This window comes from Macrobrachium rosenbergii, chromosome 19, assembly GCF_040412425.1.
Source record: "Macrobrachium rosenbergii isolate ZJJX-2024 chromosome 19, ASM4041242v1, whole genome shotgun sequence".
In the NCBI taxonomy this organism is placed as follows: domain Eukaryota; kingdom Metazoa; phylum Arthropoda; class Malacostraca; order Decapoda; family Palaemonidae; genus Macrobrachium; species Macrobrachium rosenbergii.
Genome location: NC_089759.1, coordinates 164,157 through 189,458, shown reverse-complemented (window position 1 = coordinate 189,458; position 25,302 = coordinate 164,157). Strand labels below are relative to the sequence as shown.

General features: G+C 41.4%; 1 protein-coding gene across 6 annotated transcripts in view; it reads left to right on the top strand.

The window, feature by feature from the left end:
- Nucleotides 1-25,302, top strand: part of Tip60 (Histone acetyltransferase Tip60) — a 357,015-nt gene that overhangs the window by 295,040 nt on the left and 36,673 nt on the right. For all 6 annotated transcript variants that reach the window (XM_067120819.1, XM_067120820.1, XM_067120818.1 and 3 more), the window contains one exon: nt 20,219-20,449. In XM_067120819.1, coding sequence (XP_066976920.1) covers nt 20,219-20,449 — 231 coding nt within the window. The remainder of the gene's footprint in view (nt 1-20,218; nt 20,450-25,302) is intronic.

The window sequence follows — 25,302 nt, the reverse complement described above, 5'->3', positions numbered from 1 at the left end:
TTAGAATTAGTACATGGTGAAGATGTAGATAAGTCTATAGACTCTTCCTGGGGTTTCCAGATGAGGACTAACATCCCAGGATGCTCAAGGACTGTGCTGTCTGTCTTCTGCTTTTGCTGTTGGTCCTCTATGGACAAGAGTTGGATGACGGTTGCATAAGGACAGTTATAGTAGGTCTGTACAGTATTTTCAACAGGTTAGATCTTATGTTTTACCCGTTGTCTCATGGTTATTCTAGCAATTCGTCCAAGCCAGATAACCGATTGCAATCCGTAGTGAGAGTGCTGCCATTGCACCTGCAGCTGTTGCTAGCAGCCCTGAGTCTGTAGTTAGCATTCATGCCAGTTCTCCCCTTTGATCTCCATTGGTCTAATTTTGTTTTTTGACAAGGCCACTGTTTTGTCCATGCCCAGGCTTTTGTGGTTTTTATGGACTGTTTTTCAAGCTTAGGCTAAGCGTGCCAGATATTCGTATTCGCCTTTTAGTCTGTCAGTTTCTGCAAGATGTCGGGTCTGCGTACCGTTCCACATATGTCGTCGGTCTGCAGGAGGTGTCGTCAAGGCCACGCAAGGTTTTATCGAGTTCACATGAGGCATCAGGGGGTCCGCACAGCTGGCAGCGAGTCTGCACGGTTGTCAGTGCGTCCACACAGTTGTCAGCGAGTCCATATAGCCAGCAGCTAGTCTGCACTGGTGTCAGCGAGCCTGCAGGGGCATCAGTGAGTCTGCACGGGCATCAGTGAGTCTGCACGTGTGTTAGTGAGTCCACACGGGCATTAGCAAGTTTGCATGGGTGTTAGCAAATTGTAGACGTCAGTGAGTCCACATAAGGCTTCAGCGAGTCCAGGCAAGGCGTCAGTAAGTCCACTCAGTGAGAGAGCTTTTGACTTTCAAGTTTCTGCCAAATGGATTATGAGATATTTAGTTCCGCTGTTGTGAGACCTTGTGGATCTGGGGATGCTTTTGTACCTAAGGAAGAGGACTCATATTGGCCTTGCTCATCCTGACAATATTCTCCTTTAACCTCCTATTCAGGAAGAGGAGCATTTAGTCTATCCCCTCAGTTTTAAGGAATTAATTCAGTTGTGCTTAGACAGATATCAACAGTTCTTCCTTTAAGCTATCATTTTCTGTGCTGTACTTGGGAGACTTGACTCGGTGGCAAATGTTTGTTCACATAGTTTCCTTTTTGAAAGTCTCGTCTCCCTTGCTGTCTGTTAGGAAGACTATGGTGTATTGAACAGGGGATTTTTCCCCCTTTCCTCCTTATCCAGCTGTTATCTTCCATGTTTTTCCAGCCAAGAGAGGCGCAATTGTCTCTACTGAGCAGCATTTTTCGATTCAAGAGGCCGAGAATATTTATTGCCTATGGCTTCCTGTAGGGAATTGTGCTGAACACTGTTAACTGAGTTTGAAGGAGTTTGGTGGACTTCTTCGTCTTTGGGCCAGGGATCCTTTGATAAGCCCTAAGGGTTTTTGTTTCCTTAGCAAGACATTTTTGGATGTGATAGGTGAACTGGCTCATGCCACTAGCAACCTCAAGTTCAGATGGGAGAGTAGCTATACTATCGGTGGTTCCTTCAGTATCCCTCCTTGGCAGACAGTCTTTGGTTTCAGCTCATCCTTTTGGGAAGTAATAGCTATCCATTTCTATAGCTGCAAGGACAGGGATGACCAGAACAGTACTTTTCTCCACCATTCCCAGGCCACTAAAGGGAAGTCTCCTCTTCCTCTTCTTATAAATTCACTTTGGGCAATTCTGTCTCTTTCCCCTGGTCTTCCTTTCCAGGCTCAAGAAGGAAGAAGTGTCCTTTTGGCAGCAAGGATCCAGATTTTGGTCTGCCAAAGGGGGATATGGATTTCCTCCACTTATATCAAGATTCCTATGTCTGATTAGCCCATCAAGCCCCTGTGTGCCTGTGGTTGCAAGTTGGACCACTTCACTCAATTGTGGGAACACTTATTTGTGGATGCCCTGGTAAAGGAAGTTCTTTTGGAAGGTTATAGCATTCCTTTCAGGAATTCACTGCCTCTTCAACCAGCTCTTAACCTTTCAGTCATACAGTTCAACCTAGAGAAGAGACAGGCATTGGCCAGGAAGTCTTTTCTCCATTAGAGATGGCAGCATCAGAGGTGGTACTAGCTACTTTGCTGGTCTTTTTTTACACAGCCTCTTCCTAGTGCCAGGTAATGGGAGGTCGGAGGACAGTCCTAGACATACACAGGCTCAACCTCTCTGGTCAACTGTTCCTCTTTTTTCCATGGAGTCAACCTCCATGGTCTTTAACCACCGTGGAGGAAGATACATGGATGTTTATGGTGGACAAGAATGATGCGTACTCTTGTGTCCCCATTCACCAATTTTTAGGAAGTGCCTACACTTTGTCTTTGGGGAAAGACATATCAATGTGGAGCTCTTTGTTTTGGGCTTAGTTCCATGCCCCAAGTTTTCATTAGGGTGCATGCCCCCTAATGCTGGTTGTATCACTTAGGCCACTTGGGTTCTCTGGAGAAGTTCATTTTGAGTGCTCGACTGTGGATGTTACCTCTTCAGTTGCCCTTGAGAGGCACTCGGCCAAACCGTGGAGCCTAGAATGGGTTCTTTCCCTTCATTGGTCGATGTCCATCGTGTTGCTCCTCTCAGGGAAGTCCCTAGAGTCCCTGAACCCAGACCTCTCACTGTATTCAGTTGCCTAGGACGAGGATTGGGGTGTGGTTATCAGGGATCAGTCGCTTTAAGGGTGTGGTCGCCAGTAGAAGCAAGTCGTCACATTAACTGCTAGGAGTTGTTGGCTAACCAGAAGGGATGTAAGTAATTCTGTCTTGTCAGGTGTGTCTTCTCTAGCACATATAAGAAGGCAGGAGGCATGAACTTGGAAACCTTGGACCAGGAATTTAGCCTCTGGACAGTGGAGAGGAATATTGTCCATATGCTCCATTAGGTTCCTGGTTGACTGTATGCTTGGCTGACGTGTCAAGTCATCCAGGTCAGGTACTCCCCTGTGATTGAATTTTACCCTGTTGTTTACGAGGCGATTTGGAGAGTGTTCAGCCAACCACTCATTGATCTCTTTTCAGAGAAGCAGAATCATTGTCTCCAGCTGTATGTTGCCCCAGTTCCGGGCCTTCAAGCTTAGGCAGTAGACGTTATGGTTCAAGATTGGACAAACCTATTCATGTATGCCTTCCCTATGTTTCTGCTGTTGAAGGGGGTACTGTACTCTAGAGTTGAGGACACCGGCAACTCCACCATGTTTCTAATCATGCTTTGGTGGCTGAGGAGGCACTGACTCCCAGTCCTTTCACATATCAGTAGAGTTCCTAGGCATTACCTCCATTGACAATCTGTTTCATCAGGCAGGGACAGGGAAGCTTTACGGAATATCAAAGGCTCTGCTAAAGCCGCTTTTATGGAACCTAGTTGTTGGCGTAAGACACCTTAGGGGCCCACCTTTCTACCCCAGAAAGAGGCTTCTCTTAAGGATCTTTCCTAGAACATTCTTTTTTGGTGGCTGTGGCTATGGCCAAAAGAGGAAGTGGGTTACATGTGAGATGATATAATGGTTTGTGGGGTGTTCACATACAGGAGCAGAACTATCTTTTTTTCTATGCATCCCTTTGTGCTAAGAATGATGTCAAGACCAAAGCTCTCCCAAGAGTCTTCTCTATCCCCACTGTAGAGATTCTGTCTCCTGAGGAAGAAGAACTTCTTTGTTGCCCTGTTATGGCTATATGGATTTATAGATCCCATCTTAATCATTAAGGAAGCAGTGTAGGAACCTATTTTTCACTGTCAAGAATCCTTAGGTTCCTAGGTCGTAGAATGCCATGGTTTTCTTTATTAATCCTTAATCTTGGAAGCACATTGTCTCCAGAGGATTATCCCCTCTTTAAGGTGAAACTGCACGATGTCAGAGCAACAACTACATTGATTAATTTCTTAAAACTGGAATTCTGTGGTTTGGGAACTCTCGTGGTTTGGCCTGATTTTGAATCAGCCGTCTTTAGTTCGTTGAGCAGGCACGAGGGTGGCACCACATATGTTTACAACTTCTCTCAGAATCTGCAGAATATCTGTGACTTCCATATCATAAGTTTAATATCTTCATAATTATCGCTATTAGTTTCTTTGTCATTTATTTTGATTGTACAGGGTAATGAAATGACAAAAATAAAGAATGAATTTCGCAGTCACTTAGTGCATTTGAATGTCTCTGTCATAAAAGTAAACGAAGCACACTGCCATCTATTGACGAAAGTGAGCACGAAACATTCACTAATTAAAGGGGAAGGATAGAAAACCTTTTCTAGCACAGATAAAGATTTATGCTTGTTCGTCTTACCTCTAGCATCATTTGATCTCATGGGTGGCATATTGAATGGGTAAATATACAGCTATGTAAAAGAAATGATCAAGGCCGTATCACCTACCCAAACACTGCTGCTGTTGGCTGCTACAGCAGCAGAGTGTGTAGGTGATATGGTCTTGATCATGTATATTATGTAGCTGTATATTTACCCATTTAATATGCCAAGCATAGATAGAAAACCTTTTCTGTGCTTGGCATAGAAAAGGTTTTCTATCCTTCCCCCTTTAGTTAGCGAATGTTTAGTGCTCATTTTTCTCAGTAGATGGCAATGTGCTTTGTTTAATTTTTTTATGGCAACGTTCAAATGCAGTGGTTGATGGTTGAAATTCGTTCTTTATTTTTGTCGCCGGGTCCCAAGGTTCCTGGATGTAAGAGGTTGGACTGTATGTATGTGTGTGTGTATATATATATATATATATATATATATATATATATATATATATATATATATATATATATATATATATATATATATATATATATATATATATATATATAATGTGTGTGTGTATCTTTTGTGATGAGAACACATTCTCCACTGATGAGCATGGTAGTCTTCTCCATTGCTGGCATTCAGTTAATAGAAGTTAAGCTTTATGGACTTAAACTAAGTAATGTTAAGCTTCTTGCTGGTTTTAGTTCTGTAGAAGCTTAGATAATAATTAATAAAAAAAGCAGACATTATATATTCAGTTAATTTCATAAAAGCTGTTAAAATTATAAGCATAAGAAGCAGTAAAAGAAATCAGAAATTCCACATGACAAGGGTGTGCACATACATATATATATATATACACACACATATACAGTGAACCCCCGTATTCGCGGGGATGCGTACCACACCCCCCATGAATAGCTAAAATCCGCGAATACTTAAAACCCCTCTAAAAACACTTAGAATTGTCCATTTTGATAGTTTAAACACAAGAAAAACCCTGTAAAAATGCTTATACCTGAGTATTTTAATAGTTTTATCACAAAATGTGCATTTATTCATGAAAATTATATGAAAATACAGTAATTAGTGAATATTTCTCAGTGAAAAATACCGCGAATGGGGGAATTTTCCGTGAATAATGGCTAGATATGTTCCACAGGCAGTCCCCAGTTGTTGGTGGGGCTTCCATTCCTGACAGCGTGACAATAACCGAAAAGCGGCGGCGATAATAGCACCGATCCCCGGTTATCAGCAGCACTGGTGTCCTGTTAACAGCGCCGATAACTGGGAATCAGCGCTGCCGATAACCGGAGATCGGTGCCAGTAATCGGGAATCATATATACATGTATATATATACACATATACATATTTCTGGATCGGGTCCCGTGTCAGCCGATGAAAAAGTCCATTCAGCACTTATTTCTAGGTAATTCCGTTGCTAGATACCAGAGAAAGCTAAATGAAATGCTGGAGTTACTACCCCCAGAGCGAGCTCCATCAGATGGAGTCGTGTATGGAAAAGGGTGAACTACAAAAACACGGAACCTTATCCTATAGAGATCCCAAGGTCAAAAGTCCCACAGGGAGGTGCCGTTACAAACCCATGTACCACCCGTGGACAGCACACAAAACACTGCTAGCCGCATTCCATTTCAGCAAGCACCATCGTTCACACGTTTTTTCGTTGTGCTTTTAATCTTGTGCCTTTTTGCTCATTATGGCTTCCTCACAAGGTCTTTCGTCACCTAAGTTGAGTACCAATATTTCGTTTTTTAGTTGAGGCGATTGAGGCTCCTTATTTCCCTTTAGTTTAATAATTAAAGGGATTTATAACGCCCGTCTCGATCTCCTCTCACGGCCTCACGTGACCTCCATGCGCGGTTCGTGATCTTGGGTCGCCCTGTTTTTCAATCTTTTTCACGGTTCCTCTTCGTGTTTAGGAGCATTTTCCTTTTCATGAGGTCTAATTAGTGATTTTGATTGACTAACATTTGTTTCCCTTTGCTTCGAGTTGAGGGCTGGTGTTTAGGCGTCGGGCTTCCCCCTCGAGCCTATTCGCCTTTTATCAATTCATTTACATGCCTTATTTTTGCCCTTCCCTTCTCGTAGCTTCTGGGAATTTTATTTACGTTTGTACTTTTAAGTTTTTTTGTTTCCCCTTTAACCCAGTGTTCGGATGCATTTGATATTAGATGATTATCATGGATGTTTCTTTTGTTTCGAGGCGGCCATTTCCCTTCACGTCCACATCGTGTTGGGTATGGTCCTCCTCTTGTTTTGTATTGATATTTTTCTTTATGGGTTGGTGTTAGCTTTGGTTTTCTTTTTTGGGGCGTTAGGCTTGCCCTTTTTTTCCATATAAAAGGGGGGGATGGTCGTTCATTCTTTCCGTTCACATGCCCTTCTAGGGTTTTGTGTTCGTTTTTTTTCCATGCGGCGCTTTCCTTAAGTTTTACCAGGGTCTTCTCCTTTATGTTCCCTTCCCCTGTTTGGCTTTCTCGTGAGGCTAATAAGCCTCTCGTTAAGCTGGAATAGCGAGGACCTCATGTTGCTTCCCTCTCCCTGTTTGGCTTTTCGCGTAGGCTAATGAGCCTCTTGGTTAAGCTGGGATAGCGAGGGGCTTCATGTAGCCTACCCTAGTTTGGTATTTACTTAAGGTTAGTTCTAGTTTTTGGTTATGTCGACCCATCCTTTTCCTAGCCTATAGCCTGTGCCCCCTTCCTCTGCATTGTTTGGCCTCTCTTTGGTACGGTCCGTGACTTTACCTTTGTACTCTCCCTCCGGGGACTGTTAGTGGCCGGGAGAGCTTCCCCCTCTCCTGTCCACCATCTTTGGCCATGTTTATCTCCCTGTCCCCCCCTTGGAGGAGGTTGTCCCTGTTCCTCTCCTGCTTCTCTCGCGTTTGCTGGGTAACGACTCAGTCAGCGGGAGGACACGGAACACCCGGATTGTGCATTCCCACTCTCTGGTCGTTCCTTTTCGGTTCTTCCTCCGGGGTTCCCATTCCTCCCCTTCATACGTCTTCTCCGGCGTGTCGTTTAATTTAGCGACACTCCGGTTCAGTCCCTTCTTCGTTGCCAGTTAGAGCTTTCCGCCTGACTGTCTTCGTGTCGGGCTCTTGACGTTCCCTGACCTTAGCTAACTACTGTCTTCTATCGGAGCGCATTCCTTGCTTCCCGCTCCGGCGGTTCTAGCGTTTATCGGTCTTCCGTTATCGCTAGTTTCATATTATTTTTAGTTGCCGGGAATACGCTTTCTCCGGACAGTTTAACCTTCCCATTTCATTTCACTTTGTATCCGTCACTTACTTTAAGGCATGTTACTCCGGCTAGTTCCGGTAAATTTATTTTGCTTTATTTATTATTATTTTTGCTTGTATGAGTTTTTACCAGGTTACCTCCCGGATCATTCCGGCTGGTTTCACGGCTTGGTTTAATATTGTGTTGCTCCGGCACACTACTCCGGCACCTTACACAGTGTACTCATAATCTCATACTCTTACAGGTGGTACGCTGCCAAGAAGAAGGGTGCTCCGCAGCCCTCCATCAGGCCAGCGGCCACGGTTTGTCGGTCTCACACCGGATGTGCGGTCCACGTAGGGGATCTTATTGTTTGGCACCCTGACGGATGTGATGTTTGCTACGCTCTTTACGAGCAGGCTATCGATGATTCGGTAGGTGATCATGCATCTTTTCTTCTTAGCCAACTATAATGTTTACATTTTTATCGATTCCCTCCGCCTTCGGTAAGACCACAATAATGTTTTTCTTCCGCAGGCTGACCGCAAGTCTCGTGATTCTTCGATTCAGGCCCTTAAAGTCTGGGTTAGCGGCTTTGGGCGCAACGTAGGAGCTGGCAATCCCTACATACTCGAAGGACATTTGTAATGTCCTTTTTCCCGGCGCTTGGATCACAGCTTCTGTCACCGACGAGGTTGCTGCTCCGTTGATTGCCGGGATTCGGGAGTTGACCCAGCCCTCTCCAGACGGTTCGGCTTTGAGCGCGGCGCTCGGAAGACGCGGCGGAACTCGATCTCGCCTTGAGTCTCCGAGCATTATCCCAGAGCATCAGGCAGGTAAGGGGGTAAGTGAGGCAGGTTCTTCACTGTTTAACTCTCCTTCTTCCTCTGTTGCTTCTTTTAAAGGCTTCTCTAAATCTTCATACCTTTCGGGCACGTCTGGGTCTATTGCCTCGAAGGTGAAGTCCTTTAAAAAGAAAACCTTACCTACTCCGGCAGGCCGATATGGGGTCCCTCCGGCGGCGGCACGGACAACGAGCCCCGTTCCATCGACGAGTACAGCCTCCCCTTCCGGGTCCCAGGCGGAGCCTCAATCACGTCAGGTAGTTCCCCCTCCTCCTTCTTTTGATACACTTCAGTTCTTTGAACAGTTCCTGGAAAGAATCGACACGAGATTTGAGAAGATCGACGCGAGGGTAGACAGTAAGCTGTCTGGTCTTGCTTCTTCTTTTCATTCTCTTTCGAAGAAGGTGGAATCTCAACAACGTTCTAGGCATTCTGTTCCTGACCCTTCCACTCTCCCTCCCTTCGATCTAGGGAATCCTTGGCGTCTCGCCCTTTATGCTGCCGAGTACGAAGGTACTCTTACCATAGAGGGTTTAGGCACGAGGAGAGTGGAAGAGTTAGAGTTCTATCCTCCGGACCTGACATCTCCCTACACTGGTTTTGCCAGGCTGAAGGGAGAGGTTTGGAACAGGTCTGATAAAGTCCCTAAGGAGACGGTCATCTATCCTAGGGACCAAGCCCAGTCGTCTTTGATGAGGACCCTTACGGAGTGGCAAGCGGAGAACACTAAGCTCACACCAGCTAAGGGAGTGTTCACTATGTTCACTCTCAGTGATGTTCTCCTTCTCCCTTGCGCTTCGAAAGTGGCCTCCCTGACTAGCCAGGCTTGCTTCGAAGGTAAACCCCTTCCTCATCTCCGTGAGACGGACCCTACATCGCTCGTCTTTCCCGGAGGCACCGACTTCTGGAAGGGAGCCCCTAATACGTTTACGGTGACTCGGCTTGACCCAGACTTTGCCTCTGATCTGTTCAGTGAGCAGCTCCCTAAGATCCCAGAGTCGCTCTTGAAAACAGAGGCTGATACTAAGGAAAGGCTCGCCAGGTCTTTGAACTCTTTGGCTTTAGCGGAAGCAACTTCTTTGGTTTACAGAGAAGATCCATTATTCCAGGTCTTGACGAAATCTCTCTTGGCGAGTTTTCAACAAGATCTGTTTGACTTTATGACTGCCCGACTGGCCTGCAGGAAGCACATCTTTTCAGCAGCCACAGTTCGGCATGAACCTAATAAGCTTCTTAAGAGTTCGGTCTGGGGTGCTAATCTTTTCCCACAAGAAGAAGTTGATGCAGTCTTATCTGAGGCAGCTAGGGTCAATCAAAGCCTCCGTTCCCGTTGGGGCCTGCCCTATAAAAGGAAACAGTCTGATCTTGCCAGCCCTCCCACCAAGTCCAGTAAGAAATTTAAACACTTCAAACGTCTTCCAGCTCAGTCCTTGGTCCAGGTTCCTTTACAAAGTCAACCTTCGACCTCTTCCTCCCATCCTCCACCTCAGTATGTCCTGGTAAACCCGGCACATCAGTCTTTGGCTGCTCCTTCCTATGTCTCCTCCCCAGCTTTCAATCCTGCATATGAAAGTCAGGGAAATTTTGCCCCAGACAATCAACCAGAGGGCAATAAGCCCCGTGGCCGCTCGGGAAGGGGAGCCCCCGCTCCTCTCCCAGGAACAGGGGAGGTAGAGGCTCCAGGGGGAAGCAATCACAGGACGGATGACATACATCCTGTGGGCGGGAGGCTGTACCATTTTCGAGCTCGGTGGACCTTCTGTCCCTGGGCTCAGAGTATAGTTTTCAAGGGCCTAGGCTGGAGTTGGATCGACAATCCCCCTCCACCAGTCAAGTTTTATCAGGCTACGACCAAGGATCTCGAGGACTTTGTGGAGGATCTCCTACAGAAACAGGCTATAAGGAAAGTGAGGTCTCTGAAGTTCCAAGGCAGGCTCTTCAGTGTTCCAAAGAAAGGTTCCAACAAACGGAGAGTAATTCTGGACTTGTCCCGTCTGAATTCCTACATTCGTTGCGACAAGTTTCGGATGCTTACTGTCTCCCAAGTTCGGACCCTACTGCCCGTGGAGCCGTAACCACCTCTCTAGATCTTTCCGACGCCTATTATCACGTCCCGGTTGCGAGAAGGTTCTCCCCCTTTCTGGGGTTCAGGCTCGGAAGGCAGGCATATTCCTTCAAGGTGATGCCTTTTGGCCTCAACATAGCCCCAAGGATTTTTACCAAGTTGACAGACACGGTCGTACAGCAACTCCGATCTCAAGGGATTACGCTGGCGCGTGATCTCGACGACTGGATCATCTGGGCATCCAGCGCCGAGGAATGCCGGAGAGTTACATCCGTGGTGGTCGACTTTCTAGAATCCTTGGGCTTTCGTGTAAACAGGGAGAAGTCCCGCCTGGTTCCCAGCAGTTGTTTTCAATGGCTAGGAATCCAGTGGGATCTGAATTCTCACAAGCTCTCTCTTCCTCCTCCCAAGAGGAAGGAGATAGCCAGAGCAACCAGACAGTTTCTCAAATCCAAAAGGGCCTCTCGGCGGACCCAAGAACGAGTCTTGGGCTCCCTTCAGTTCGCCGGTGACAGACCTGTTGCTTAAAGTGAAACTGAAGGATATCAACAGAGTGTGGCGGAGTCGGGCAAATATCAGTCTCAGGGACAAGGTGTCTCTGATTCCCCACATCTTGAAGAAGCGACTCCGTCCTTGGTCGACTGTCAAGAGCCTGTCCAAGTCAGTCCCCCTTCAATTTCCTCCTCCGGCGTTGGTTATCCACACAGACGCCTCCTTAAGCGGGTGGGGAGGATATTCTCAACACCAAGAAGTACAGGGGACTTGGTCCCTCATGTTCCGCCAGTTCCATATAAATGTTCTGGAGGCCATGGCGGTCTTCCTTACCTTGAAGAAGCTTCTTCCCCCCAAGAAGATTCACATAAGACTGGTTCTGGACAGCGCCACGGTAGTCCACTGCATAAACAGGGGAGGTTCAAAATCGAGCAGGATCAACCAGGTAATGATTGCACTTTTCTCCTTGGCCTGCAAGAACAAGTGGCACCTATCTGCCACCCATCTTGCAGGGGTCCGAACGTCGTAGCAGATTCTCTCTCCAGGACAACTCCTCGAGTCGGAGTGGTCCCTAGACAGGGCTCGTTCAATTGGATCTGCCAACTAGTTCCGGGTCTGGAGGTAGATTTGTTCGCAACCAAGCTCAACAACAAGCTCCTCATTACGTAGCTCCCAACCTGGACCCTCAAGCTCTTTTCACGGACGCAATGTCATTGGATTGGAACAGGTGGAAGGTGATCTATCTGTTCCCTCCAGTGAACTTGTTGTTGAAAGTCCTCCACAAACTGAGGACGTTCAAGGGTCAAGTAGCTCTAGTGGCTCCCTACTGGCCAAAGAGCAGCTGGTTTCCTCTTCTACTAGAACTGAAACTTCGCCACATCCGAATCCCCAGTCCGAAACTAACACAAGTAGTACAAACTCAGACTGTGTCAGCTTCCTCAAAAATCCAAAATGCCCTGGCTTTGTGGACTTTATGAAGTTTGCGGCTCAAAGGGATGCTAACGTTGATCCTGTCAATACCATGTTCTTAGAATCAGATAAGCGGGCCTCCACTCTTCGTCAGTACGACTCAGCAATTAAGAAACTAGCACTCTTTTTAAGAGAATCTGAGGCTACAGTAATGACCATTAATTTAGCAATCTCCTTTTTAGATCACTGTTTGAGAAGGGTTTAGCCGCTAGTACTGTTACTACAGTCAAGTCGGCTCTACGTAAAAGTGTTCTTGTATGGTTTCAAAATTGACCTCACAGACCCTTACTTTTCTTCCATCCCTAAAGCATGTGCGTCTGAGGCCAGTAATCCGTCCACATACGGTTTCCTGGTTTCTAAATGACGTGTTGAAGTTAGCCTCAGATATCGATTATCAATCCTGCCCCTACCTTTCCTTGTTGAGGAAAACGTTGTTTTTAGTTAGCCTGGCTTCGGGTGCTAGAATTTCGGAGCTGTCTGCACTCTCTAGGGAACCCAACCACGTCGACTTCCTTCCATCAGGGGAGGTTTTGCTGATTCCTCACTCTACCTTCCTGGCCAAAAATGAAGATCCGCAGCATAGGTGGTCACCTTGGAAAATTCTTCCTCTGCCTCTAAACCTGTCCCTGTGTCCAGTTCATACTTTGAGGGCTTATTTAGACAGGTCCTCTCACATCTCTTCTGGGGCTCTCTTTATAAGGGAAGGAGGGGGTAATCTCTCTATGTCTGCTATTAGACAACAGATCCTTTACTTTATCAAGCAGGCTAACCCTGACTCAGTCCCAAAAGTTCATGATATTAGAGCTGTGGCCACCTCCATTAATTACTTTCATTACATGAATTTCACGGATATTACCAGGTACACCGGTTGGAAGTCACCCTTGGTTTTCAAACGTCACTATTTGAAATCCTTAGAAGCTCTTAAATTCTCAGCAGTCGCGGCAGGGAACGTTGTCCCTCCCTCTGGTTCCCTTTCTGATTCCTAGTCATTTCCTCCTCCACTGCCTCAGTTATCCCCTTACGGTCATTTCAGTCAGGCTTGCCTTGACTTCTCACCTGGCTGTGTTATCCATGTATTTGTCTAAATGACACATTTAAGTTATAAGGTTTTCAATATTGTATAGTTATTTTGTTTATGTACTTTTTCACATTGTCATGTTAATTTTAAGCTAACATCAGTTTCTTTTGTACATTATTGTTATTGTTACTAGTGATTAAAAAGTTTCTTTTTGGACCTTCGGTCTTCTGTTCCCCTTAGAATTTTTATCTTTTTAGTTTAAGAATTATGTTTATTTCTCTGTTAATTTTTCATCGGCTGACACGGGACCCGATCCAGAAAAGGGATTTTTGTGAAGGAAAAATCTATTTCTGGAGAGGGACCGTGTCACCCGATGACCCACCTCCATCATGTGTCATGTCCCTCCCATAGTAAACATCATTCTAGTGGGGTGTTGCTTTCATGGAATGCGGCTAGCAGTGTTTTGTGTGCTGTCCACGGGTGGTACATGGGTTTGTAACGGCACCTCCCTGTGGGACTTTTGACCTTGGGATCTCTATAGGATAAGGTTCCGTGTTTTTGTAGTTCACCCTTTTCCATACACGACTCCATCTGATGGAGCTCGCTCTGGGGGTAGTAACTCCAGCATTTCATTTAGCTTTCTCTGGTATCTAGCAACGGAATTACCTAGAAATAAGTGCTGAATGGACTTTTTCATCGGCTGACACGGGACCCGATCCAGAAATAGATTTTTCCTTCGTCAAAATCCCTTATATGTATTTATATATACATATATATACATATATATATGTATACATATACACATATAAATACATATATATACACATACATATATATAACATATTTTATATACCTATATATACATGTGTATACATATATATACATATATATTATAATGTATATATACATATATTATATATATATATATATATATATATATATATATATATATATATATATATATATATATATATATATATATATATATATATATATACACACATACATATACATATACAGTACATATATACACACATGCACGCACACACGCACACAGTGGTACCTCAATAAACAAACAGTCCTGTTCACGAGCAAATTGGGTTACGAGCCAGATGTTTAAAAAATTTTTTGTTCAGTTCACGAACCTTGCTTCAGGCTGGGAACACGCAAACATTCCCCAAAAGGGTCCATTGAAAGCACCCTAATATTTTTGGTGGAGGATGGAGCATCATCATAAGGAGAGAGAGAGAGAGAGAGAGAGAGAGAGAGAGAGAGAGAGAGAGAGAGAGAGAGAGAGAGAGAGAGAGAGAGAGAGAGACCCGGCTAGGTTGTTACTCCAATATATTGATTTACAAAAGTCAAATAATATTTGTGTATTGAGAATATTGAAAATTTTAATAAAATTGTTGTTTTACTGTATCTAATCATATTGCATGTGTTATTGTTATATTATCGTATTATAAGATATGAACAGAGCGATCATGTGCCATTTGCATTCTGGTTTTGTTTACATTCTTAAAATCAGCAGCTGATTGCGTTTGATGGACATCATCACTGTCTTTAGTTGCCAAATGAAACTTATTTTAGAGAGACGTTTCTTTCATATAGTATCAAATCTGGAGGTTTAAAACTTGCAACTACTTTGTGTATAAGTGCAGTAAATTAAATGAAGTACATGAGTGATTTTGTCAGTTTCAGGCGTTGCTTTTGCCTCCAAATCATTTTGGAGTCTGCTCATTATTCGTTCTTTAGCCACAGCTATAATACCTGCTGCTTCAAGTTAGTGGCACACTTTCCTAACACCTTCTTCTCCATTGCATGACAGATGAATAAAAATGTATTGGGTTTTTATTTATGGAATTGCATTGAAAATAAGCAAGTTTTTAACAACTCTTAGTAAACCTCTGTTAGTTATGGTAACTAACATTGGCAAACAGCTGTTTATTAATATAAACTGCAGGGCTGTAAAAGCTTTAGCATAATTTTTAGAGATGGAAGAAATGTAAATTAATAAAGAAACAAACAGTAGGCGAGTGTTATACCCACTAAGAGAGCCTGATTTGAAAAAACAGTTCGGCGCTCGATCCGGATGCAAAAACCCTCAAATCGATATTTCCATTTCGCACCGATATATCTAAGTACGATATACCACGGTCCATTGTCTTGGTGAGCTACTGTACTTGTATATGATTAAGGTTATTTTAATTGAAGTCTATATTCTTTGTTCCAAAAAACATTAAAAGATTCTAAAAATCAGTGTTTCTGAAGTTTGAACAAATTATTTGTATTTACATTATTTTAAATGGGAAAAATTGATACAGGTCACAAACTTTTAGTCACAAGCTGCATCCGTGAACGAATTCAGTTTGTGAACCGAGGTATAACTCTATATATATATATATATATATATATATATATATATATATATATATATATATATATATATATATATATATATATATATATATATATATATATATATATATATGAAATTTTTATCACACCGTGATTTATATACAATCATGAAGCTACAAATGTTAATAATATCGAAATTCACGCTACCTAGGTATATCTCCGTTGGAGAATTGTCGCCAATTCTCCAACGGAGATATATCTCATGGAGATATACCGAGGTAGCGTGAATTTCATATTAAGCTTACATTTGTAGCTTCATGATTATATATATATATATATATATATATATATATATATATATATGAATGTCTTTTCCTGTAATACTACAGTGTAATATGAAAATAAGAAGGCCCATAAAACACTATTTAAACGTTGAAACCATATATTTCGGGCACTTGTCTCTGTGCCCCTGTTCACTGGTAGAATATGGACAGGTGGAAAGTTACAATGGTATATATACAAAAACATGAAGGTGTGGCCTTAGGCCTGCCATGTTATGGAGGTGGCGTTCCTTAAGAAGGAGGAGAGTGACCAAATTCCCTAGTGGTTTTGGCCTCATTAGCTCCCGTTTGGCGATGGATCTGGCGGTCGCGTTTCTTGGGTCATCTTCTTCAGGAGGGGTTTGAGGATTAAGGTGTCGATGGCGTCCGATTTCCAATGTCCTCCTGACAGGTTCATATTGTTGGTTTGATTGATGATAGCAGATTCCAGCATCTTTCTTTTGTACGGTTACGCTTCGGAGAGTTCGGGAATTTTCCTACATATCAGAAATACAGGGCATGCCATTAACTGGAGTGGGGCGGAGTTGGTTTTCAAGAGTAGCTGTCCGTACAAAAGAAAGACGCTGGAATCTGCTATCATCAATCAAACCAACAATATGAACCTGTCAGGAGGACATTGGAAATCGGACGCCATCGACACCTTAATCCTCAAACCCCTCCTGAAGAAGATGACCCAAGAAACGCGACTGCCAGATCCATCGCCAAACGGGAGCTAATGAGGCCAAAACCACTAGGGAATTTGGTCACTCTCCTCCTTCTTAAGGAATGCCACCTCCATAGCATGGCAGGCCTAAGGCCACACCTTCATGTTTTTGTATATATACCATTGTAACTTTCCACCTGTCCATATTCTACCAGTGAACAGGGGCACAGAAACAAGTGCCCGAAATATATGGTTTCAACGTTTAAATAGTGTTTTATGGGCCTTCTTATTTTCATATATATATATATATATATATATATATATATATATATATATATATATATATATATATATATATATATATATATATATATGTATATTTAAACCTGATGAACAGCATTGAGTTAGGGAGAAGGAGAATTCCTTTTATTTCCTTTCAATGTGCTTCATTATGCTGACGTTTCAGGACCATGTGTCCCATTTTCAAAGCTATAAACTAAAACGACAACAGAATTGTTTTTACATAAAAGTATAAAAAGAAACATAACAGAAAGGAGCAACGGTTACCAAACAGTGCTGAAGGCAAAAGCAGAGTGACACTCAGGGTCCGTTTTGGTTCCAACGGAAACTCACGAGAGGTATAGAGGTGTTGACGTGGACTTAGTATTTAATTGGGGAACTGGTTGTTTAATAAAAAAAAGATTCTAGTATTGACAGTTGGTGGTCATTCGGAGCTTTGCCTAATATTTTGAAATCCTTGTAATTGATGTTATATTTGCATTTTTCCTGTGCTGCAGATGTGACCTGGGGAAGTATGTGGGCTCCACTTGCAGGTTGTTGAAGGTGAGATTAGACTCATCCTGGCATAAGTTACCAAACGGACGCTAAATTATCAAACCCCGAATTTTCATGCATAAGAGACCATGGGAAAAAAATGCAAATATAACATTGTTCCTTTCTGTTATGTTTCTTTTTATACTTTTATGTAAAAACTTTTTCCTTGTTTTTAAAATCTGAGTCTATTTTTAATTCTGTTGTCTTTTTAATTTATAGCTTTGGAAATGGGACACATGGTCCTGAAACGTCAGCGTAATAAAGCACATTGAAAGGAAATAAAAGGAATTCTCCTTCTCCTCTAACTCTATGATACAGTAATGAATTTGTATTTATGTGTGTACGTGCACACCCTTATCATGTGGAATTTCTCATTTCTTTTGTTGCTTCTTGGGACCATAATTTTAATAGCTTTTATGAAATTAACTGAATACATAACATCTGTTTTTGTGTTATTATCTAAGTTTCTAAAGAACTAAAACTGGCAAGAAGCTTAACATTAACTTAAAGTCCATAAAACTTGACTTCTATTAACTGGATGCCAGCAGTGAAGAAGACTACTATGCTCATCAGTGGAGAATGTGTTCTCATCACAAAAGATGGCTTTCTTATGGAGATCATTGGTCACTGGGTAATTTTGTAGAGCAAACCCTGGCCTCTCTTCATTGCATTTCTCTGGCAGGAATATGATGAAATATCTTAGCCTCAAGCAGCCTGTTATGAATGGTTTGGGCATCAACTTGAAGGGAGGGCATTGTGTTTTCCCTTGATAGCAACAACAGTTATCAGAGGAGTCAGGTGGAGAGCTGCTTCAATGATCATCTGGTGATCTTCAACAGTGGTGCAACCATCGGGTCGTCCTCCACTTTTTTCAATAGATTTATTACATTTCCTCTTTTTCTGTGTCGTCATATTCACCTGTGCATGGTGGTTCTATTTATGCCAAACTGCCGAGCAGTATCTCCGATAGAAACATAAATGGGGTGTAGTTGCATGTGTTATCCATCTCATGGGTGGAAGTGATTATGGTACAGTTTAACTTTCCTGCCCGAGTGTGGCATCACCTGATGTTATGAGAGTTTTTCTTTTTTGTGTTTTGGACAATGATTATGGTAAATGTATTCCCTTCTCTATTCATATAATTTTGTTGATTATTCAGTATTGCTCTTTAGTTAATACTCTTTTATTTGGATTCAAATGATAATTTTTTCTTTAACTCTTTTTACCCAGCTATCTGACGCAAAACTTTTCAAAATGTTTTGTCATTTTTCATATCATGGCTGTTTCATGTGGTGTTCTATTTTATGTTGTTATCTGTATGATTAATAACCAAAATCAAATTGAACAAGAAAAACAAATTTCCTTGTATATATAAAAAGAATAAATTATTGTTGGGTGAATGAAAGCTTCTGGAAAGTGTTGCCATATGATTTTGAGTGACTGTACTTGTTTCAGTTTTCTTTTTTAGTTTGCTAGCAGTGCTAGGTACAACTTGAGTGCCAGAAGTTTAATCTAAGAAGGAGAAGAGGAAACTATAACTATGCTATAAGATTATTTCTAATTAACCCCTTAAAGGATGAATTTTTTAACATAATGTGTCAAAAAGATCCCAGACATTTTATTTAATTAATTGAAAATTATAAGTTGTTTAGGCACTATGCTTCTTAATTTCAACATAAAATTATTTTATGTAAAATAGTGATTTTTAGAAGCTCAATGTGAGACCTTTTTATGGTCATTAACGAGTTATCTTGTACAAAGTATACCTATTTTTGGTCTATCTTGTATGCTTAGTTTTAGAAATTTTGTCTAAAATGACAAGTAAAACAACCAAACTTGCCTAAAAACAGTCAAAAAGAAGAAATGAAACAAACAGATTCTCAAAGTCACCACTGGAGAGCTAGTAATGGTGCGTACTCGATGTAAAAGAAAAGAAAATTATACTCGATGAATCACAAAATAGTCAAGGGATTAGCTAACAAAAGACACGACAGCAATGTGATAAATCAATAATGTAACATAAACAGTCTAAGATGACAAATAAAAGAACCAAACTTACCTAAAAACAGGCAAAAATAAGCAAAAAAACAAACAAACGACCAGGATGATTGTTGAAGTGCTACTAATGAGAGACAGTCGGCACAAAAAACAAAAAAGTCATTCTCAATAACTCGACTTTCAGCACCAAGTACCACTGCCAAACATATGATATAGCACGAGATATCTCAAAGAAGCCCTAAAACAACACTGTGGATCACAAGACATCTCGTATCAGTCCTCAATTTTTAGAACACTGATCGCAAGATGTCTCGGGTTAGTCTAGTAATGGGTTAATTACATTCAAATCTCATTTCATACAAAATGGTTACTGTATGTGGAAATACAAACAGATTTGGGCTCACTGGCCGCTTGCTCTAAGAAGCATTCAAATGGAAAATTTTGCCAGGCCTTGCATTTCAGTAGGGGGTTTTCCTGAGAGGATATGGCTTTGTCCCACTAGGAGGCATTATGACTTATGTGCTCTTAAGGAGTCCTGTCAAGGAATTATGGAAGGTAGTTCCCTGACTTGCATGTATTCCAGTTTATGACTAATGGTCAGGAACCTGACTTGCTCAGAATTTGGGGAATGACTGTAGAAGAGTAGCTAAAAATAAGAAAAACTATATTGAGAGCAGGGCCATCACGTGTCATTACAGTTCTTCAGATTATTATTATTATATTATTATTATTATTATTATTATTATTATTATTATTATTATTATTATTATTATTATTATTTATTCAATGCGAAGGTACAGTAGTTACTGTATACTGTAAATAGGGTTCTAATTCTTAGCTTGTGCTAAGCTATATGTTTGGGATTTTTGTGAGGTATTGGGTGTACCGTTAGGTAAACTTTTTTGTTGTTGTAAAAGTACTAATGTTTAAAAGCTATTGTACTGTGCTCTTATTCCTTTAAAATATTTAGTACTTCAAAGCAGATATTGCTAGTTTAGAAATTGCCTCTCACTTTCAAATAGTTATGGTAACAAATAAAAAGGCTGTTAGAAGTACAGTAGTCTTATTGATAATGTATTTTATAAATCTAATTCATGCATTTGTTTTGCAGCAAAAATGTCCTTTCAAGCATCCACCAGGCAACGAGATTTATCGGAAAGGGTCCATTTCATTCTTTGAACTTGATGGCCGTAAAAATAAATTATATGCACAGAACCTGTGTCTACTAGCGAAGCTCTTCTTGGACCATAAAACGCTTTATTATGACACTGATCCATTTTTGTTTTATGTCATGACTGAATATGATTCCAGAGGATATCACATTGTAGGATACTTTTCTAAGGTATAGTACAATCTTTAGATCATCTGTCTAATGTATATTAGGATGCAGTTGACCCTTCTTATCTCATGAATGCATGCCCTGTGTAGCATAACCTATTATACACGACTATAAGTTAGACTGAATTTGCGGTCTATAATGCTGCAGTACTAACAGCATTCATAAAAGCCCAACAAGTTTGAAATCATGAAAGAGACTTAACAGAAAAATTAAAAGGAAATATCTACAAAATATCCTATTACCAAAATCCAGTAACAGAAAATTATATCAGTTTTGTGCTCCTCGCAACAGCTCATTAGCTGGGTAATTTTTCTCTTCTCTTACAGTGGTCATTTACTTCTAATACCTAACAAAAAAGTAATTATTTATCCTGTAATTTGGAAGTTATTTTCTGGCAGTTATCATGTTTACACTAATTGTATTTGTAACTGATTGGAGAGGACAATTTATAGTTATAAGTAAGAGAAAAAAGTGTAAAAGATCAGTTATCCTGTTACTGAATGACTGGTATTAAAGTTTATTATGTAGATACTGTACATGCTTTTGTGACAATGTTAATTTTTATTGTCAGTAAAATATGCTGTATACAATATATAAAATTATTTGAGATAAACAGCAAAAAAATATTTATTGATACTAGTAATACTACTTCCCTCCCTCATTTTTATGGCTTACATCAGAGGATTAATATTTGATGTTGTCATTAAAGTACAGCATTTTCCATATCATATTTTTATTGAATGCAGTTGAAGAATTTTCAGGAATTAATATTGTGCCTTTTTTTCAAATTCAACACATTCTTGAACAAGAATCCTCAGATAGTGAGGACTGTCTGTACCAAATGATCTGAAGGGTTACTTTTCTTGCTAGGTTAAGGTTGGTTTGACATTGGGGTGCATGTATATGTCCCTACTTTGAATGTCTCAAGGTTTGTTCTTTGGAATTTACTTCTAAAAATATGAAACAACTTCCTTATAGTTCAGATTACTGTGCACCAAATTTTGGTAGACATTCAACCATCAAAAAGGCCTGTTTTCTGAGTATTATGCATTTGCTGTTGGTTCTGTTACAAACATTCTTTCCTTTCATGGAATACCGTGAAGGGATGGTGCACATGTTTAGTAATGATTTTTTTTTTTTTTTTTTTTTTTTTTTGTCTTTTGCATTATTTGAATAGGTGACGTTTGAGGGTGGACGTACGAAGAAAAAAAAAGAAGTGCACAGGGGTCAGAACAGAAAGGTAGTCATGGTGTCTGGAGCATTATTGCTGCATCCACGAAAATTTTTTCCCAAATTCTCAAATGTGAAGGCACTGTTATTTTTCTTTTTGCAACTAGAAGGGACTTGTTCACTTAAGTTTATTTTTCCTTCAAAATGTGTTCCAGAACATATTTCACTCCTGGAAAAAATGATTAGTAGTGGTATAGAAATATTCAAGGAAAATACATTGAAGGAGGCAGGTTGGATTAAACAAAAGTCTCCACTTTGCTGCATCCCCATATACCTACTCTTCTGTACCCTTTTTACAACATTTCACTCTGCTGAATTTCAGGGCTAATTCATTTTGCTTATTTTCACAGCTTGAATTATTAAAAGATTTTTGTAAGCTGAGGGATTCTGCTTATGCTTTCTTATATTATGACTCCTGGATCATGGGGATTTGTGATTTTTAATGATTCCACGAATGCAGTGATATCTCTGAAGAAGTTTAGTTCCTTTAGGAAGTGTAATTTCAAGTCCCCACTTATATTGCAAATTTTAGAAGTGATGTTTCTATTGAATTGTCATTATTGCCAGCTCGTAAGGAATGGCAGACGAAAGGAGAGTATGGCATCAACTGCTATACAACTAATGACTCCTTTGCCATTCAGTGATACAGTCTCATTTATGAAAATAGAAATAAAAAGTGCTAGGAAATATTGCAGGGAAGTCTAAATGGCAGCAACCAGGGAATGAGGGCAGAGGTAAGTATAAAATTCACACAATCCTTTCTTTTACCACAGTTAAGGCATGTAGTTAAGTTCTGTTTATGTTAAGCTTCATGCTTACATGCTGTGTGAGGCATTGATACTTTAGGACATATCTTGCAAACAGAAGAACAAAATAAGTTGAAATAAAGTGCAGATGCTCACAAACCTAATGGCTGGTTGCTTAATGTAGTGCTAAGAAATACAACTCTGTAAGTACTGCTTTTCTTTAACTAAATTGTTTTAGTCTCTTTAGAAAACTTAAATCTACTTGGTTGACAAAAAAGCAGTAATGATGGTTGTTTATGTTCTTCGCTGGGTGAGCGGGTTCTGTTCTCAGCTACCACTCTGATGGTCGCGAGTTCGAATCTCCGACCAGCCAGTGAAGAACAAGAGAAATTTGTTTCTGGTGATAGAAATTCATTTCTCGCTATAATGTGGTTCGGATTCCACAATAAGCTGTAGGTCCCTTTGCTAGGTAACCAATTGGTTTTTAGCCACGTAAAAATAAATCTAATCCTTCGGGCCAGCCCTAGGAGAGCTGTTAATCAGCTCAGTGGTCTGGTTAAACTAAGGTATACATAACTTCTCCAAATGACGACCTCAGTTCCAGGATTATGTGAAGTTGCTCGTTATAAACTGCTTTCTATGGCAAGATTTTTTTCAGCATTTCCTGAGGAGCTTTGTTTTTTTATATACAGTACTTAGCCTGGATGTTCCATCAGAATCAACTTTGCAGTTGTCATAATCTGTGATTTTTAGAATTCTTTTAACTGTGTGGTCAATAAAGCCTGGAAATCTACTTATGCACTATAATCTGAAATGTCCCATTTAGAAGCAGAGGTTGGTAAGCACGATTCTTTTGCTTCCCAAATCATGTTATAAGTTGGATAAAGTTGGACCTTTCTTTCAGTTAGTTATAAATGATTTGTTTAACCAGACCTCTGAACTCTTTTAGGGTTCTTCTTGGGCTGGAAGTCTTTTTTAGCTCCAGGTCTTAAGCATTAATAATATTACTTATGTAGTGAACAGTGAAAGATTACTTGAGCCAATGCATCTTCAGGAGTATAAGCCTTTTCATTACCAAAGGTTGGTTTTATTGATGAACTTGTAAGTTGTTCAGCCAAATTTTTGTATCCAATAGTTTTCAGAAGTTTAGAGGTTGCATAAAACATTCTTCCAGGTGATGTAACGAGTAGCTATTCTGAATTATGCTTCTTTGTTTTTTCGCTGGAAGTTTCAAAGGTCTTGTATGGGTGACCAGGGCCAGCATGTGCACATTTTTTACATGTTATGTTACTTAACCCTTAAACGCCGACTGGACGTATCGTACGTCAACTAAAATTGTCTGTCGGGTGCAGAGTAGACGTACTGTACGTTGACTACAAAAAATTTCAACCTTCGGTCAACTTTGACTTGACCAAGATGGTCGAAAAACGCAGTTGTAAGCTAAAACTCTTACATTCTAGAAATAATCAATAATTTACCTTCTGGTTGTGGTACTGTTGATGTGTTTTGACCATCTCATTGGTCATCCTCTGGGTGTGGTTGAGAAGGATCTGGAGAAACAAGGCGCTTGGGTCAGTATTTAAAGGGGGGTCTTGATTGGTGCTGAATTATGATTGGCTGCCTGCGGCAGGTCATCTCGGGTGGACCTGCGGGTGGAGCCTTCTCTCCCATGTTGATGCTTGGGGCTCGTCTTGCATGCGAGAGGCATTGTATTGTTGGGGATGCATGGAAGAATTTCGATCCTCAGATGCAGAATTTTGATTCGCATGTTTGCTATGGGGGTCGCTTGGTGCAGGTCTCCTGGCTGCCGTGGGGAGGAGAAAGGTTTCCTGTGTAATGTTGAAGATTGGTTTCTCCTTCCCAATGTGCAATGCTTGCAAGAGGTGCGGGTAGCAGTGGTTCGTAGTTCGGTCAATTATTTCCATATTCGTGATTATATCTCTTGCAATTCTCTGGTTATGGGCGGTCCTGGCATGGTTAAAGATGGCTCCTTCTTGGGCATGGCAGGAAATCCTCTTGGAGAAACGCATAGTGGTCATATCAACGTAAGAACCGAGGCATCCTCGGACGGGGCATGAGCACTGATACACCACGTTGGTTTTCTTCAAGGGGTCCTGCTGAGTGGGGCTGGATTGTTATGCATCACCAGGCTGCTCGTCTTTTTGCTCTTGTAATAAATGACCAGATGAATATTCTTATTGGGGTCAACAGGGCAGACATTCTTGAGGGCACGTTCATCTGCTTTATATTTATGATGAAATTGTCCTTTATACAAGAGCTTTATGCTTTCAGGGGCAATGGAGTGAGGTTCCTGCCAGTACCATTTATCGATGTTCGCTTGAGAGACTCTTCTATACTTCGGTTTGGGTGTCCATTGTCGACGAGGGTCTGGGCTACACGTTCCATTCCTTCATGTGTGTCATTCCAGGATGAGCAGTGCGAGAGGGCCCTCCTGATGTAGGTGATGATGGTGGAGCGCTTATACCTCTCAGGGCACTTGCTCGCTCCGTTCATACACATGCCCAGGTTTGTCCCCTTCGTGTAGACTTTCGTAGAGAAAGAGGCCTCTCTCTGCTCCACAAGGACGTCAAGAAAGGGGAGGCAGCAGTTTTGGCTATGTTCGCGAGAACCTGAGGTGTGCTTTCCACAACCATAGCTGCCTCAGTTTCACCAACGAACATAGCCAAAACCGCTGCCTCCCCCTCGTTGACGTCCTTGTGGAGCAGAGAGAGGCCTCTTTCTCTATGAAGGTCTACATGAAGCAGACGACCTGGGCATGTGTTTGAACGGAGCAAGCGAGTGCCCTGAGAGGTATAAGCGTATAAGTGCTCCACCATCAGCGGCTATATCAGAAGGGCCCTCTCGCATTGCTCCTCCTGG